The sequence below is a fragment of the Callospermophilus lateralis genome, chromosome 13 (assembly GCF_048772815.1).
Source record: "Callospermophilus lateralis isolate mCalLat2 chromosome 13, mCalLat2.hap1, whole genome shotgun sequence".
In the NCBI taxonomy this organism is placed as follows: Eukaryota; Metazoa; Chordata; class Mammalia; order Rodentia; family Sciuridae; genus Callospermophilus; species Callospermophilus lateralis.
Genome location: NC_135317.1, coordinates 36,633,321 through 36,647,690, shown reverse-complemented (window position 1 = coordinate 36,647,690; position 14,370 = coordinate 36,633,321). Strand labels below are relative to the sequence as shown.

The following is a 14,370-nucleotide window of genomic DNA, read 5'->3' as shown; positions in this document are numbered from 1 at the left end:
TTTTAACAAGTTGCCAAACAGTGCATTTTCCATCAATATCCCAAAGCTATGTGTTGATAATGGCACAGGAGATACAACAATACAACACGAGGATATCAAAGGCAATACTGGGAATCAAATATCAAGAATCAGAAGTGAAAATGGGGAATGGTTGAAAGATGCTAAGAATCAGAGCCAGGCGTGGTGCACATGCTTATAATCCTAGTGGTTCAAGAGGCTGATGCAGGAGGATACTGAATTCAAAGCCATCCTCAGCAAAAGTGAGATGCTAAGTAGCTCAGGAGACCCTGTCTCTAAATAAAACACAAAATGTGGCTCAGTGGTCGAGTGCCCCTGAGTTCAATCCCCAGTACAAAAAAAAAAAAAGATGCTAAAATGAAACCTGTATTCAAAAAATGGTAATTGCTAAACATATGGACAGGCCACATGGGGAATAAACATGAAGATGGTTGTGGGATAGAAATCAGATAAGTTTTGTTTCACCTCACAAACATGTTACCTTAGCTTTGCCAGACACCCGTGTGGTACGGTGATGACTGCACATTTTCTTGTTCTAGAGAGTATTTGTTTTGACTCCTTTTTCTTGGAATTGGCATGATGGTAACTCAAGTGCTTCTAGGAAGTAGCATGTTTCTTACTTGTTGATGTTCTTCTGTAACAATGGCACAGTGATGTTCTTTGCTTTGTGTTTTGTTCTGTTTTGCTCTTCTCCTGCAGGTTGTCTTTCAAGGTCAAATGATTGCAACTCATGAACAGGATGTAGTCGTAGCTATTGATGACATATCTTTCAGTTCAGGCTGCTTGCCTGCACATGGTAAGAACTTTTTCTTTCATTTTGATCCTTATTGTGCAAAATAAAGACAGTGCAATTTAAACATTGTCAGACTTTGAACTACTCAGTATTTTTGCCTGATGTTTTAGTATGGGATATTTTCCATTGTTCTAATACATTGTTTAACAGTGACTGGATCTATTTTGAAAGTGAAGATGGGCTATTTATCACAGACTCTGATGCTATAAAGGACTGAATGGGGCAATTTAGTTGCAGATTTGAATCGTGTGGCAATGTTTATATTGGCTAGTTAATTCTTAACTCTGTGCCTTTTAGGAGATTGGTAGAAACTGGCTTCCATATACTTAAAATGGTCTTCTTAGAGAATTATCTTGATTCTTTCAGTGCAAGACACAAAATGGAGGGAGAATTAGTTGTAATCTATTTTCAATTAAGATGAAACAAAAACATTGATAAATCACATATATCTAAAATATATTCTTATTGGCCTTTAACTAAATAATTTCAATTCCTCATTTACCCAGTTCCTAAAGGGAAAAAATTATTGTTAAAATTAGAATTTGGTTAATCTACCAAGCAAAAATAAAAATTTAATCTAAAAAGCCTATGTGTGTATAGGTCTATACACACCACAACTATTCCTCCTTAAAATTTTATTATAGTGTGGTACAATGCAGCAGAATACAGATAGCTTTTATTTTAGCCCATTTTCTGTTACTATAATAAAATACCCATGATTGGGTGTTTTATAATTAAAAGAGGTTAATTTATCTCACAGTTCTAGAAGTTCCAGGGCATAGTGCCACCATCTGATTGACTCTGGTAAGGACCCCATGAAAGAATCACTTCATGGTTAATGTATAATTGCAGGAAAGTGTATAAGAGGGAAAAAGTCGTATGTTGAAACAGGAAGCAAGAAAGATGGGCTTGCTCTCTTATAACAACCCTTTCATGAGAACTAACCAGGATCCCACAATATCTGCGTCTACTCCAACTAAAGGCAGTGCCCCCAGGGATCCAGTGACCTCCAACTGAATTGTACCTTTTAAAGGTCTTGTCACCTCTCAATATTGACATGCTAGGGACCAAGCTTCCAACTCATGAACCCTTGGGTACACTATCAACCAGTTCCAAAAAATTGTAGCTATTTTGTCAAGAGGGATTCCAAGTTCTAATCTGATACAAAAATTCAGCAGTTGTGGTAACTGATATTTCAAAACCATAAAAAGATGTGTTGGCTTTCCTGAGACCAAGCAAAGATCTCTGTTTCTATATCTTGCTTGGATTTTTAAACAGCATTCTTGCTGGTAGGATAGAGCTTACAGATATGTATATCTTGTCATCCAGACCAAGACAGAGGCTGATTACAGCCCTTTCTAACCCTGGAGCACTTCAAGGTGTTTTTCATCTTTGTATTATCAGTATATATCAGGTAAGAAATCCCAGTACCATAAACTGAAAGATAGATCATTCAATTGGAGAACTTCAGGGAAAGAGATTGCAGATTCCTCCCATTTTTAGAAGGAAATAACTGAAGCATCAACCTCAACGCCTTTTCACTAAAAGAAGATTTGGTTTATCAGAAGAGATGCAAATTATCAGTGTAGAACACAGGGTTAGGTGCAGGCAAAGCCAACTCAACTGCTGACTGCTCTTAAGTTCCCATCTCCCCTAAACACCCCCTCTCTTACCCTGTGTGGTTTTCTGGATCCAGAGCACTGCCAGCCTGTGTTTGATACTTAATGAGACATTTAATTTCTGACCCTGATCACTTTAGCAATATTTTTATACTTCTCAGTTTTATAGTTTTCTGCCGAAATTTGGGCCTGCCAAACTAGCCCTGTTCATTGGCCAGTCTAGCTAATTACCCTCAAAAGCAAAACAGGCAATGAAATCAGCCATCAGCTGGGGTTTCTCCATGCTGGGTGGCTGCCATTGAAACTGTATTGACATTACAGATTTGCACAGGAACATTCTTGGGTGGAGCTTGGGAGTTGACATTGCCTGTAATAAGACCCCACTATCATTTCTGACATGAACTTTCTCTCCATCATTGGCTCTGGGAACTAAAGTCATTTCCCTAATTGCCCATGATCCACATACTGGGATAAAGGCCAAGGTAGATGGGCCATAATAAATATTCAGAAGACAAATGCCAGATTTTGTAGTAAGCCCTAAAAAGACCTCTAAAAATTCACTACTGAAGGTTAAAAAAAAAAAAGTGTAATTGTACTTGGAGTGTAAACATCAGGAAATTTGAACATTCAAGCAAAAGTTGTGGTCAAATTGTAAAATGTTGAGCTTTACAGTTTCTAAGACAACAGTTCTAGACATTATTGTAATCATAAGGCATTTGAGATGGTGTAGAAATGAAATTTACTAAAGAGATGAGGCATCAGTGAATTTTAAGACTAATTTGGTTGCCTATGCCTTTCACATGGCTGTTAAATTCATACCCTATGACAAGATTCGGGACTAGAGAAGATGACTTTGAAATTCAAGGCTGAAATTATCCATGGAAGGTAGACCTGCATGGATACCAGTGACGTTAAAATGGATGTCATGAACCAAGATGTTTTTCACATACAAGAATAAAAATTGTATAGAAGCAAAATTAGGTATCTACAAAAATGATAACCTTAATTTTAGGCCCTGTGTTTTATACCATCTCTTGGAAAATCTGCAAAAGAAGTGGTCTTCTTTTGGAGAAAGGCAAGATTTAAGTAAAGTCACATAGTGTGTTCTCTGGAGGTGAGGGTGCAGGGAGAGTTTTATCCCCCTCCCCCCAAAAAAAATAAGAATTGAGAGCATATTTAAACTTTCAGAAGGAAAGCACAGCATTATGAAATATTAATAATGGAGAAAAAGCATAAAGCATTATCAGATAGCATTGGCATTTGGATGTTGTTACATTTTATAAATGACAGGAATATGAGAGATAGTAAAATTAAGTAGCATTAAATTTCTAAATGGGACTCTCTAGTCCAGTTCAAGCACTATCATAGCAGAATAAACCTAGTTAATCATCAGAATCACATGGGGGGATGATTGATTCTGGGCTTCCCTCCAGAACTGCTACGTGGGAATCACAAACCATGTGGCTTGCATTTTCAACAAGGTTCTGGGGATAGTTTTTATGACGAGAGCAAGACCAAGTTCAAAGAACAGGACTGGCATTTAGGAACCATGGGTCCTGGTTCCTCGTTGATAGTCTTACTTGGCAACAACTGCTTTGGAGCAGAGTCCCAGCTGATTAGGGTCAGCGATTTCAGTCTCAGGAAGGCCTGGGGTAGTGGTGGACCATCAGAGGCCTGTAGGCAAAGCCAAACCAACCTGCGCTTTTCCATCAGAAAACCCTATTCCAACAGAGGATAAGATCAGAATGCATTTAGGTGTGAGAAAATAGACAAGTTTGCTTAAATGACCTCAGAAGTGAAAAAAGAAGCAGTTGTTGGCATTCTTCACTCCAAATCTGATAAAGTCAAGGACTGAGTGATTTTTCTGCCATTTGCCTTATGCTTATTGCCTGACGATCATAAGGATCACCAGAGCTGTCAAATTTAGGGCAGAAAGAAGGTCGAGGTAGGCAGGGGCTATATCTTTGACCATGTCATTGGCTTGACAATTGTTACAATAGTAACTTGAATTACTAGAGAAGGTAATAAAAGTGAATATTTAGCTTTTAGCCTCTGGAATAAAGAAAGGCAAGAAGAGGTTTATGGACTTAATGGGCAAATGTATTTGCTACAGAATTTCAAAATCAACCTGCTTTGAACTAAATTATATTTTTCCCCAAAAATCTTTTCCCTCTCCTACATTCTGTCTTTTAGCCATTGGCATATTCATCACCAGAAGACCTACTCTGAAATAAATACTAGGGAAATGTTTCAGGTGGAAAAAAAATCAAAAAGTATTACCAGAGGAAAATTTGTAGCTTTAAGAATAAAACAAAAACAACTGAAATCACAAATAACTGAATAAATAGAATTCTTTTATCTCCTAAAGATTGTGTATATGTATGTACATACATACACACACACACACACACACACACACACACACACATATATATATATATATATATATATAACTATACACATATAATTATAGAATAAAGTGAGGAACATAAAATTCTGTGGCTGTAGCACTTCTATATCTCATTTGAAATGCTAACCAGCTCTGAGTGTTAAACTAAGAGATGCCTATCCTTAGAATGAACAATAAACACAAGTTAATGACAAAATTGAACATATCGGAATATTCAGAAGTTGAAATAATACACTAAAGGTGAAGAGAATTAGAAGGAGAGAACAGAAATGTGGAGTATGGGTTGTAAGGGAACAAAGGGTAATCAAAGCCTCGAAGACAAGTAAAAAATAAAATTAACAAATTATAATCATAAAATTATTACACTGAATATAAGTGGTCTCAGCATTCCTATCTGAACTCAGATGGTATGAGATTGGAACAACAATCAGAATCATCTTTATTCTGACTATAAAAACCCATTTTAAATATGGTACAGATTAACCAAAAATAAAGGGGTGCAAAAAGATATACCATGTAATCAAATCAAAGAAAGGTGGAGTGACCATATTCATGTCAAAATTGTTGTTCAAAACAAGGAAAATTAATAGGGATAAAGTAGGACCATTATATAGTAATAAAGGGTATATTCACTAAGAAAATATAATCCGGGGCTGGGGATGTGGCTCAAGAGGTAGCGCGCTTGCCTGGCATGTGTGCGGCCCGGGTTCGATCCTCAGCACCACATACAAACAGGGATGTTGTGTCCGCCGAAAACTAAAAAATAAATATTAAGAAATTCTCTCTCTCTCTCTCTCTCTCTCTCTCTCTCTCACTCTCTCACTCTCTCACTCTCTCTTTAAAAAAAAAGAAAATATAATCCTAAACATGTACACACCTGACAACAGTACACCAAAATATATGTGTCAAAACTGTTACAATTTAAAGAATTAAATAAGTCCACAATTATATCAGGAGATAGATACATAGATATATAGATCAATAATCATGACAAATACATAAAATCAGTAAGAATATAGAAAACTTGAACAAAATCATTCACTAATTTGATATAATTGACACTTATTAAAATAATAATTATAGGGCAAATAGAACAGAATACAATGTGCATATGCAACATTAGCCATTGATAGTCAGCAGCAAGGGTCCAAGGGTGCAGCAATACAGCCAAAGGACAATATTTAAGGAGGCGCTAGAATTTTACTGCTAGACTCTACATGTGTCCTTCATCTCCACCAAATTCCTATGTTGAAATCCTAATGTCCCTATGACTGTAATGTAAAGTTTGGATCTTTAAGAAGCAATTCAGTAAAATCCTAAGGATGGGGCCCCATTTGCTACTACTGTGTCTTCAAAAGAGAAGGAAGATGCTGTCTCTCTCATTGTGGGTGTCTTATGGGTCCTTCTCTCCTGTGTGAGGACACTGAGTACAGCAGCCATGCAGAAGCCTGGAAGAGATCTCTCACTAGGACCTTTATCTTATGCTTCCAGCCTCCAGATCTGTAGGGAAAATAATTCTGTTGTTGAAGCCCCAAGTCTATGGTATTTTTTATTGCAGTCTGGACAGACTAAGATAAAGAATATTTAGATGTAACATTTAAAAAAATCAAAACTAATAAAAAATCAATGGTAAACAAAACATTAGAATGTTCAAGATGGGATCAGTATTATTAAATTTTATCAGGCGCCAATATGGCTTAGAATCTTAATATTTGGGCCATGAAACAAATTTTAAGAATCTTAAAGGAACTGAAATAATACAAAAATAGGTATTTTGACTATAATGAAATCAAACTACAAAACTAGGAAATCCACAATTATTTGGAATTTAAACATCAGACTTTTAAAAACATACTTTGAAATAACCATGTATTTTGAACTGAATAAATATGTGAACGTAACTTACTTAAAGTTGTATAATAGTAGAATATAATTATAGCTGTACTTACAAGGAAATTTATATATATATATATATATATATATATATATATATATATATATATGTATGTTTTTGTTAAGAAAGAAGAAAGGTCTCAAAATAGTAATTTATCTATCTAAAGAAAGTAGAAGAAGAATAAGGTAAGAATAAGCACTATGAAAATTACATATATATAGTAGTAAATAATAAAGTTGAAAATATAAAATAGAGTAAATTATTGAAAGAAAAGTTGATCATTTTAAAAGATAAATAAAATTGGTGAAATTCTAGTTGAACTGACCAAGAATAAGGAGACATGACATACATTACCAATACCATAAAAACATTAAAAGGATAATAATAATAATAATAATAATAATAATAATAATAATAATGGAAAACTGAAAATACCTCTATGCCCATAAATTCAACAATTTAATTAAAATGGATAAATTTCTTGAAAGCCTCCAACTATCAAATCACTAAGAAGAAAGCAGTAACTTGAAGAGGTTCATGTTTGTTGAATAAGACTCATAATGAAAATCTTCATTAAAGAAAATTCTAGAACCACATGGTTTCACTGGTAAGTTGTATCACATATGTAGGGATAAATTGCCACCAGTTCCGTACATTCCATTTCAGAAAACAGAAATGATGAAAACACTTGTCACCTTATTTTGAAACAATGACTTTGCCCCAACACAAAAGCCAGGCAAAAATACAAGAAAACCTCAGGTGTCAAGTCTTCTGCAAAATAGTATGAAACTTTCAGCAATATATAAAAAGATAATAGAGTGCAACCATTCAGGGAATTTAAAGCTAGTACAATGTTTGGAAATCAATCAATGTCATTCACCATATTGACAGACTGAAGAAGAAAAAGATCCCGTTATGATCTTAGTAGATGCAAAAACAGCATTTGACAAAATTAAAAATACATTCATGATCCAAAACATCAGCGAACCTATGAACCTTTTTAACTTGATAAAGGTTTTGTACAAAAAGCCTACAGCTAACATCACACCCAATGATGAGAGAATCATGCTTTGCTTCTAAATATGGGAATCACTCATCATTTCTAGGCAACAACACACTGGAAGTCTGGCGATATTCTTAAGGCAATTAATTAGAACAGAAGGAGGAAATGTCTCTGAAAGTAATGTGATTATCTATACATAACGTTTCATGGAATTTACTTAATTTTAAGCTACAGAACACTGCATTTTGCATGTCACCTTGTTTAGGGGCATGCTCGTCTCCTTTGTATTATTATAGTTTTAGTATATGTGCTGCCAAAGTGAGCACAGATTTATTTTTACAAAGTTTCTAGAGCTAGTAAATGAATTTTTCATGATAGCAAGATGCAAAGTCAATATAAAATCATATTTATTTTCACATAATATCAATAACTGATTAAAAATGAAAATGAGGAAAAGGGAACCCCATATAATAGAATCAAAGTTAATTCTTATGCATCTAACAAAATATTGTATCTGCATTTGGGAGACTGCAAAACACTGATGAAAGACATTGAGAAGAGCTAAATATTAATTTTATTTTAGGTAAATTTAGAAATAAATTTAAAAGAGTAATGGTCACTTTTTAAGTTAAAGTGATAATGATGCTGAGAAGTTTATATGTTGCTTAATTCATTGGGCAATTTGCAGAAAAAAATTGTTATTATCTTAGTATACTAAGTATATATGTATATGTATATTTCTGTTTACTATGAAAATGCAAACAATTTTACAAATGCTTAGTTAAAGGTATTTTCATGGTGTCTGAATACTTTTGCATGTTGGGTTGGGAAATAAAATTAAGGTCTCTTTATAGTATTAGAGAAATCTTAAGACTATTTTCATACCTTCGAATACTACCATTCTAGCCTCTGCCCCTCCCAAGATGTAAAAATTCATTTTACATTTATTGGAAAGTGAATTTCTCTACACTCTATCAAGGTAGCAAGTATAAAAAACAAATCAAGGTTTGTGACTGTGATTAAATAAGAATGTGTTTAATCAGTGATTCTTGAATAACACTGATTCTTGAATAAATTGCTGATTATAATTTTTATAAAGATTGCTTGCTGTGGCTCAAAATCAGAACATTGTGAAATTCTGTGAATATTTTTGGCTTTCCAGGACCATGCCTCAGACATTTGTAAAATGGCACAAATATATAAGTCATCCCTTAATTAGAATCTTTATGATATATATGTGTGTGTGTATAATCTAGTTAAATAACTAAAGACCTGTTACCTTTTTTCTTAACTTTCAGTTAAGTTTGAAGACCCAAGTATTTATTGAAATCCATTATCAATTTTAAAAAATTGACAACGAAATTGTCTAAAACAATTGAGGTCAAAACTGGTGTCAATTGTAACTTTTCCTGCAATAGCCTTGAGACTTGGACTTCATTCTGTAACATTTCAGAGTTTCTAGCCAGTTTCACACAATCTGTTTGTGCGAGATAAGATTTCAAGGAGGACAGCCCTTAGGCATGTGACTTCATTGGTATGATGACCTTGAAATGGTTGGCCAGGCTTCCTCCTATTGATTATGCATCATTGATGAAGGATTTTAACCAACTCCTCCAAATATTCTCCTACAAATTGTGGTGCAATGTAAGAATGAGTGAGAGAGGGAGATGGAGAGAAAGAGATAAAATATGAATGAATATGAATGTATATATAAATAAGTGATATGTTTAAAAAGTTTCAGACTCTGGGATTGAATGCATTCAAATAAAAATGTATGTCTGGGAGATTTATTATTTATGCATACCATACCACCACACATACCATAATTTTTGTAGTATAATTTCCAGTTTTGGGGCCAATGATACTAAAAATAGTTGGTATTGGAAAAAAAAAGTATTAAATGCCAATTGGCACAAGATATATTTTAATTCCATGCAATTTGGCCTTTACTATTTTGATATTTTTTTATGTGACAAATTAGAGGTACTATACAACATTTAATTGAACTATGACCAATATTTAATTATGTAGCTCTAGGGGACAAAAGATTTGTAGCTCTTATATGAACCTACAAAAATTACAGTTTTAATTGTTTAATGATAATTGTTATTGTGCAATCTTAGTTTCATTTATTGCAAACATTGTATTAATTGCCTATGCAGTTTTATTTTTAGTATATTTTACACTCAAGAGGATTTTCATATTCATTATTTGTAAACTCCTGTTATGAGAAACCGGATTATGGATGTATTAGTAAATCATTTTCATAACCAACTGCTTCAGTCTTATCACAAATAAAATATAAGTAATTTTTATATGGCCTACAATTTTTTAAAAATTTTCTGTGGATTTTTCTTAGGGTCATTTATTTATTCATTAGTTAAATAAATATATATTTAGCACCTATATTATGCCATGAATTTTTTTTAGGAATGGGGGAAACAGCCATTGAAAAACAAAGAGTAATCATCCCATTTGTGGATTTTCCATTTTAGTCAGAAAATAAAATATTTAAGAAATAAATAAGGAATATATTTTGTGTTCGGGGGTGGGGGTGGATATTTGAAAACAAGAAAATGTAAAACTGAAATACAGAGTACCAGAGGTAAGATGAGATAGTGAAGTTTAGAAAAGAATCCTTAGCCTGTCTCCATTAAAAGCACATTAACTGATCAGAAAAGCCAGGGGGTGGGTGAAGAAGCCTGTGCTTATTGGAAGAAACTCTAAATGCAAAGACCTGCAAGAGTAAGCCTGGTTTGCATGAGGAAGATCACGGTAAGGATTTTAATGTTTTCTTCACAGAGAATGGAATCTCATGGAAGGATTTCAAAGGAGAAGAGACATAGTCTGACTGACACCTCTAATGATAGTAATGGGGCCAAGGACAAGGTAGCAAATTAAGAAGTAATTGCTATAATCTAGAAATAGATGTTTCTCTGCGACAGAGCTGGGGGTAGTGTGGAAGTGATGAGATGTGGTAAGATTTTGAATACATTTTGCACATAAGAATTTGCTGATGAAAAATATGTTTTGTGAGAGAGGACATGAGTCATGGGGGACTCCAAATTTCTTGCCTGAACTAGAAGGATAGGGTTGTCCTTAGCTGAACATTAGACAGGAAATACTGTTTGAAGAGAAATTTGAGGAGAAAGAAATGAGAAGTTTACATTGAACTTGACTTCTGCGGAGGTGCCTGTTAGCCATCTGAGTGTTTGCATCCAGGACAGCTGAGCTAGAATCCAACCAAAGGTCTGAGTTTCTGTTAGAATTTTAGAGTCATTAGTATCTAGGAAAAACTTTAGAGGCACGAGGCAGTGTGATACTAACAAGATTGTGAGTGGGTAGAGAAGGAAAGATCAAGGACTGACCTCTGGAGCAATCTGATGTTGAGGAACTGAGGGAAAACCAGCAAGGGAGACTGAGTGAAAACAACTAGTAATATAGAAGGAAAACTAGGAAAAAAGTATGTGCTGGTACCCAGAGGAAAAAAAAAATTTCAAAAAGGAAGGAGTAATTAAGTATAATCCAAATAGTACTGATAAATAAGTAGGTTGAAGAGAAAAAAAATAATATTAGGTAGAGCAATATGGAGGTTGAACTTGATTATATGCAGTTTCAGTGGAGTGGTAAAGGGAAAAATTATGATAATAAAAAAGAAATACTAATCCATGTTGCAGCATGGATGGACTTTGAACACATTATGCTGAGTAAAAAAAAGTAGGCCCTCAATCCACTTAGTATATGTTTCCATTTATACGAAATGTCCAGAGTAGGCAAATCCATAGTGACAAAAATAAGATTAGTAGTTTTCAAGGTCTGAAAGAGAGGAGAGAATGAAGAACGTGTTAATCAACTTTTTGTCATTTTAACAAAATACCTGAGAAAACCAACTTAAGGGTGAAAAGAATTATACTGACTCAGGGTTTCCAAGGTTTTAGTCCATGGTTGGTTGGCTCCATTGCTATAGGTCTGTGATAAGGCCAAGAATAATGGAGGGGAACTATCTTGGTGACCAAGAAGCAGAGAGAGAGAACAAGAAAGGGGGCAGGGATACGTGCAGTCCTCAAGGGCACCCCCCCAAAATCCCACTCCTTTCAACTATGTTTCACCCCCTATAGTTTTGACTACTCCCAGTAGTCCACCTAGCTATGAATCCACTAATGAATTCATCCACTGATGAGGTTAGAGCCCTTATGGTCCAATCACTTCCCCCAAGCCCCATATCTGAATAGTGCTGCATTGGAGACTAAGCCTCCGACACATGAGCCAGATCCAGACCATAATGGAGAGGGACTACTAATGGCGATAGGAATGTACTTTATGGTCATGAAAATGATTTGGAATTAGATAGTGGTGATGATTGCTTAACACTATGAAAGTACAAAAGCCACTGAATTGTATGCTTTAAAATTGATTCCTTGAAGGCTAGGGCATGGAACTCAGTGGTAGAGTACTTGCCTAACACATATGAGACTTTAAGTTCAATCTCTAGCACCAGACACATGACAAAAAGTAAAATGGTTTAAATGGTGAATGTTAAATGCTATAAATTTTGCCTTGATTAAAATATTCACTGGGATAGGTTCAAGAGAGAGCAGATAGAATATGGAGTTGGAGTACTGAGAAAAAATAGCACTTTGAAAAGTTAGCTAAAGGTTGTTGGGTCAATAATAAAGATTTTCTTAAGATGGATGAAATTTTGACCATTTGGGTGTGGAAAGTAATTATCTTACAGAGAAAATGAACATGTGGATATAGAAGAGAGAAAAGAAAATTGCTGGAATGAATCTTTCAATAGGCAAGAGGAGATGTAATTCTGTACAGATGGAAAGAGTAACCCCAAATGGAACATGGGCTTCTGTCCAGTTACAGAAAAGGATTATGGACAGCATGGCAGAGAGAGGCATGGAATCTGGGGAGATTTCTTCTGATTTTTCTCATTTTCCCAGTGAAATATACAGAAAGATGAAGAGCTGAGGAATAATGAGATGGTAGGAATCACTGAAATTTTAAGGAAGGAATAGAAATTTTTGAATAGATTTCTAGCAATTGAAGAAAAGGGAAGAATCGGGATTGGCATGATCCACTGAAGTGAGTGGTCGTGAGAACGAAGCTATCAGTCACCTTCATTGTGGGCCTTTCTCCATACCCATGTGGCAGCAGAGATATAGGCTGGACTTGGTGCAGAGTTTTATTTACTAGAGTTTTTTTCCAGGAGAGTATAGGAAACCATGGAAAGGGCCAATGAATGAATTCCTGTCTAATATCTGTAATAAAAGAAATAAAGAAGTGATAGTGGATGAAAGGAATTGAAATGGTAGGTGCTGGTGCTGTCAGAGTATAGTCATATGCTTAGTGACACACATACACTCTAAGAAGTGTATCATTATTCAATTTCATCATTGTGCAAACTTCATGGAGCATACTTACATAAGATAAGACATCCATGGGATCCTTGGGTGATAAAATCTTGCAGGACCACTGTCTTATAGATTGTCTGTCATTGATTGAAATATTGTCATGCCTCACATAACTGTAGTGTTAGAGTTGAGATAATAAAAGGAATGAGCTAGAAAGATTGGGTAATGATTGGGACATAGACCACTTGAAAATAAGGAAATGTATCATTAATGATGACCATATTAATTAGAGAAGAATCTACCACCGTAGATCCCCTTTCATTGAAGTTCTCCGTTGAGATCATCAGAAAGGAGAGATCAAGAAAATGGGAATCAAGGAGAAAGTGGATACTGAAATGAGTGAAGTGAACCCAAGCCCCACATCTTCAGGGAATAAGAGGTGGTATGCTAAAGTTTGAGATGACTCCAACAAGCAGGTGCAGTGAGGGGAGCCCTTTGATGTTAAGAGTCAAAACCTGGTATTAGGAAGGCGAGAGCAAGAATTGTCTAGAATTATCAATAGGAGCAAGAAGGATGTCAAGTCCACACTCATGTCCTTTTCAAGTCCATAACCCCAAAAGACAGGCACAATTTAAGAGGGCATCAAAGAAGATAGTTGCAAGGCAGATCTTCCTTCCAGTTACAGGACACCATCTATTATATTAGACACACAAACAATTGTAATTACAAGTTCTTCGTTTTAAAATTTAAGGTAGGTCTCTTACTTTTGTGGAAACACAGAAATTGTTATTTGGGGCTTGCCAGTCACCATGGAGATATGATTACAATACAGAGACATCCAATGCTTGTTTTATTCTACTTACGTGTGTGTGTGTGTGTAAAGTAAGGCTGCCTAAGGGATGACGATGCCATACCTTAGAGAGGACTTGAGTGGAGAATTCATGGTAGAATGAATGTTAACATTTTAAGAAACATGAGCCTTTCCAGGGTACCCGCATCTCATGTCTTGCCATTCTTTAAATTTAACAGATGAAATTTTACCATGTCAAGAAGCACTGAATACCGAGCAGGAATCATGTCATCCAGATATGAGTCTCTGCAGATTTGATTCCACAGGTGAAGAATTGAGAAGTAAGTGTTAAAATGAAATGCCCATCTTGTAGGTGCTGACACAATTTATGAGACTCAGCGACTAGTCATAGGAATGTGCATCTGCTGGCCTTTGTTGTCTTAGTATCCTAGTTAAATCTGTACTCTATTGGAGTTGGTAATC

The 14,370-nt window shown here is 35.1% G+C and overlaps 1 protein-coding gene across 1 annotated transcript in view; it reads left to right on the top strand.

The window, feature by feature from the left end:
- Malrd1 (MAM and LDL receptor class A domain containing 1) overlaps positions 1-14,370 on the top strand; it is a 638,713-nt gene that overhangs the window by 43,600 nt on the left and 580,743 nt on the right. The window contains exons 5-6 of the mRNA XM_076872892.1: positions 718-814; positions 14,127-14,228. Of these exons, the coding sequence (XP_076729007.1) occupies positions 718-814; positions 14,127-14,228 (199 nt within the window). The remainder of the gene's footprint in view (positions 1-717; positions 815-14,126; positions 14,229-14,370) is intronic.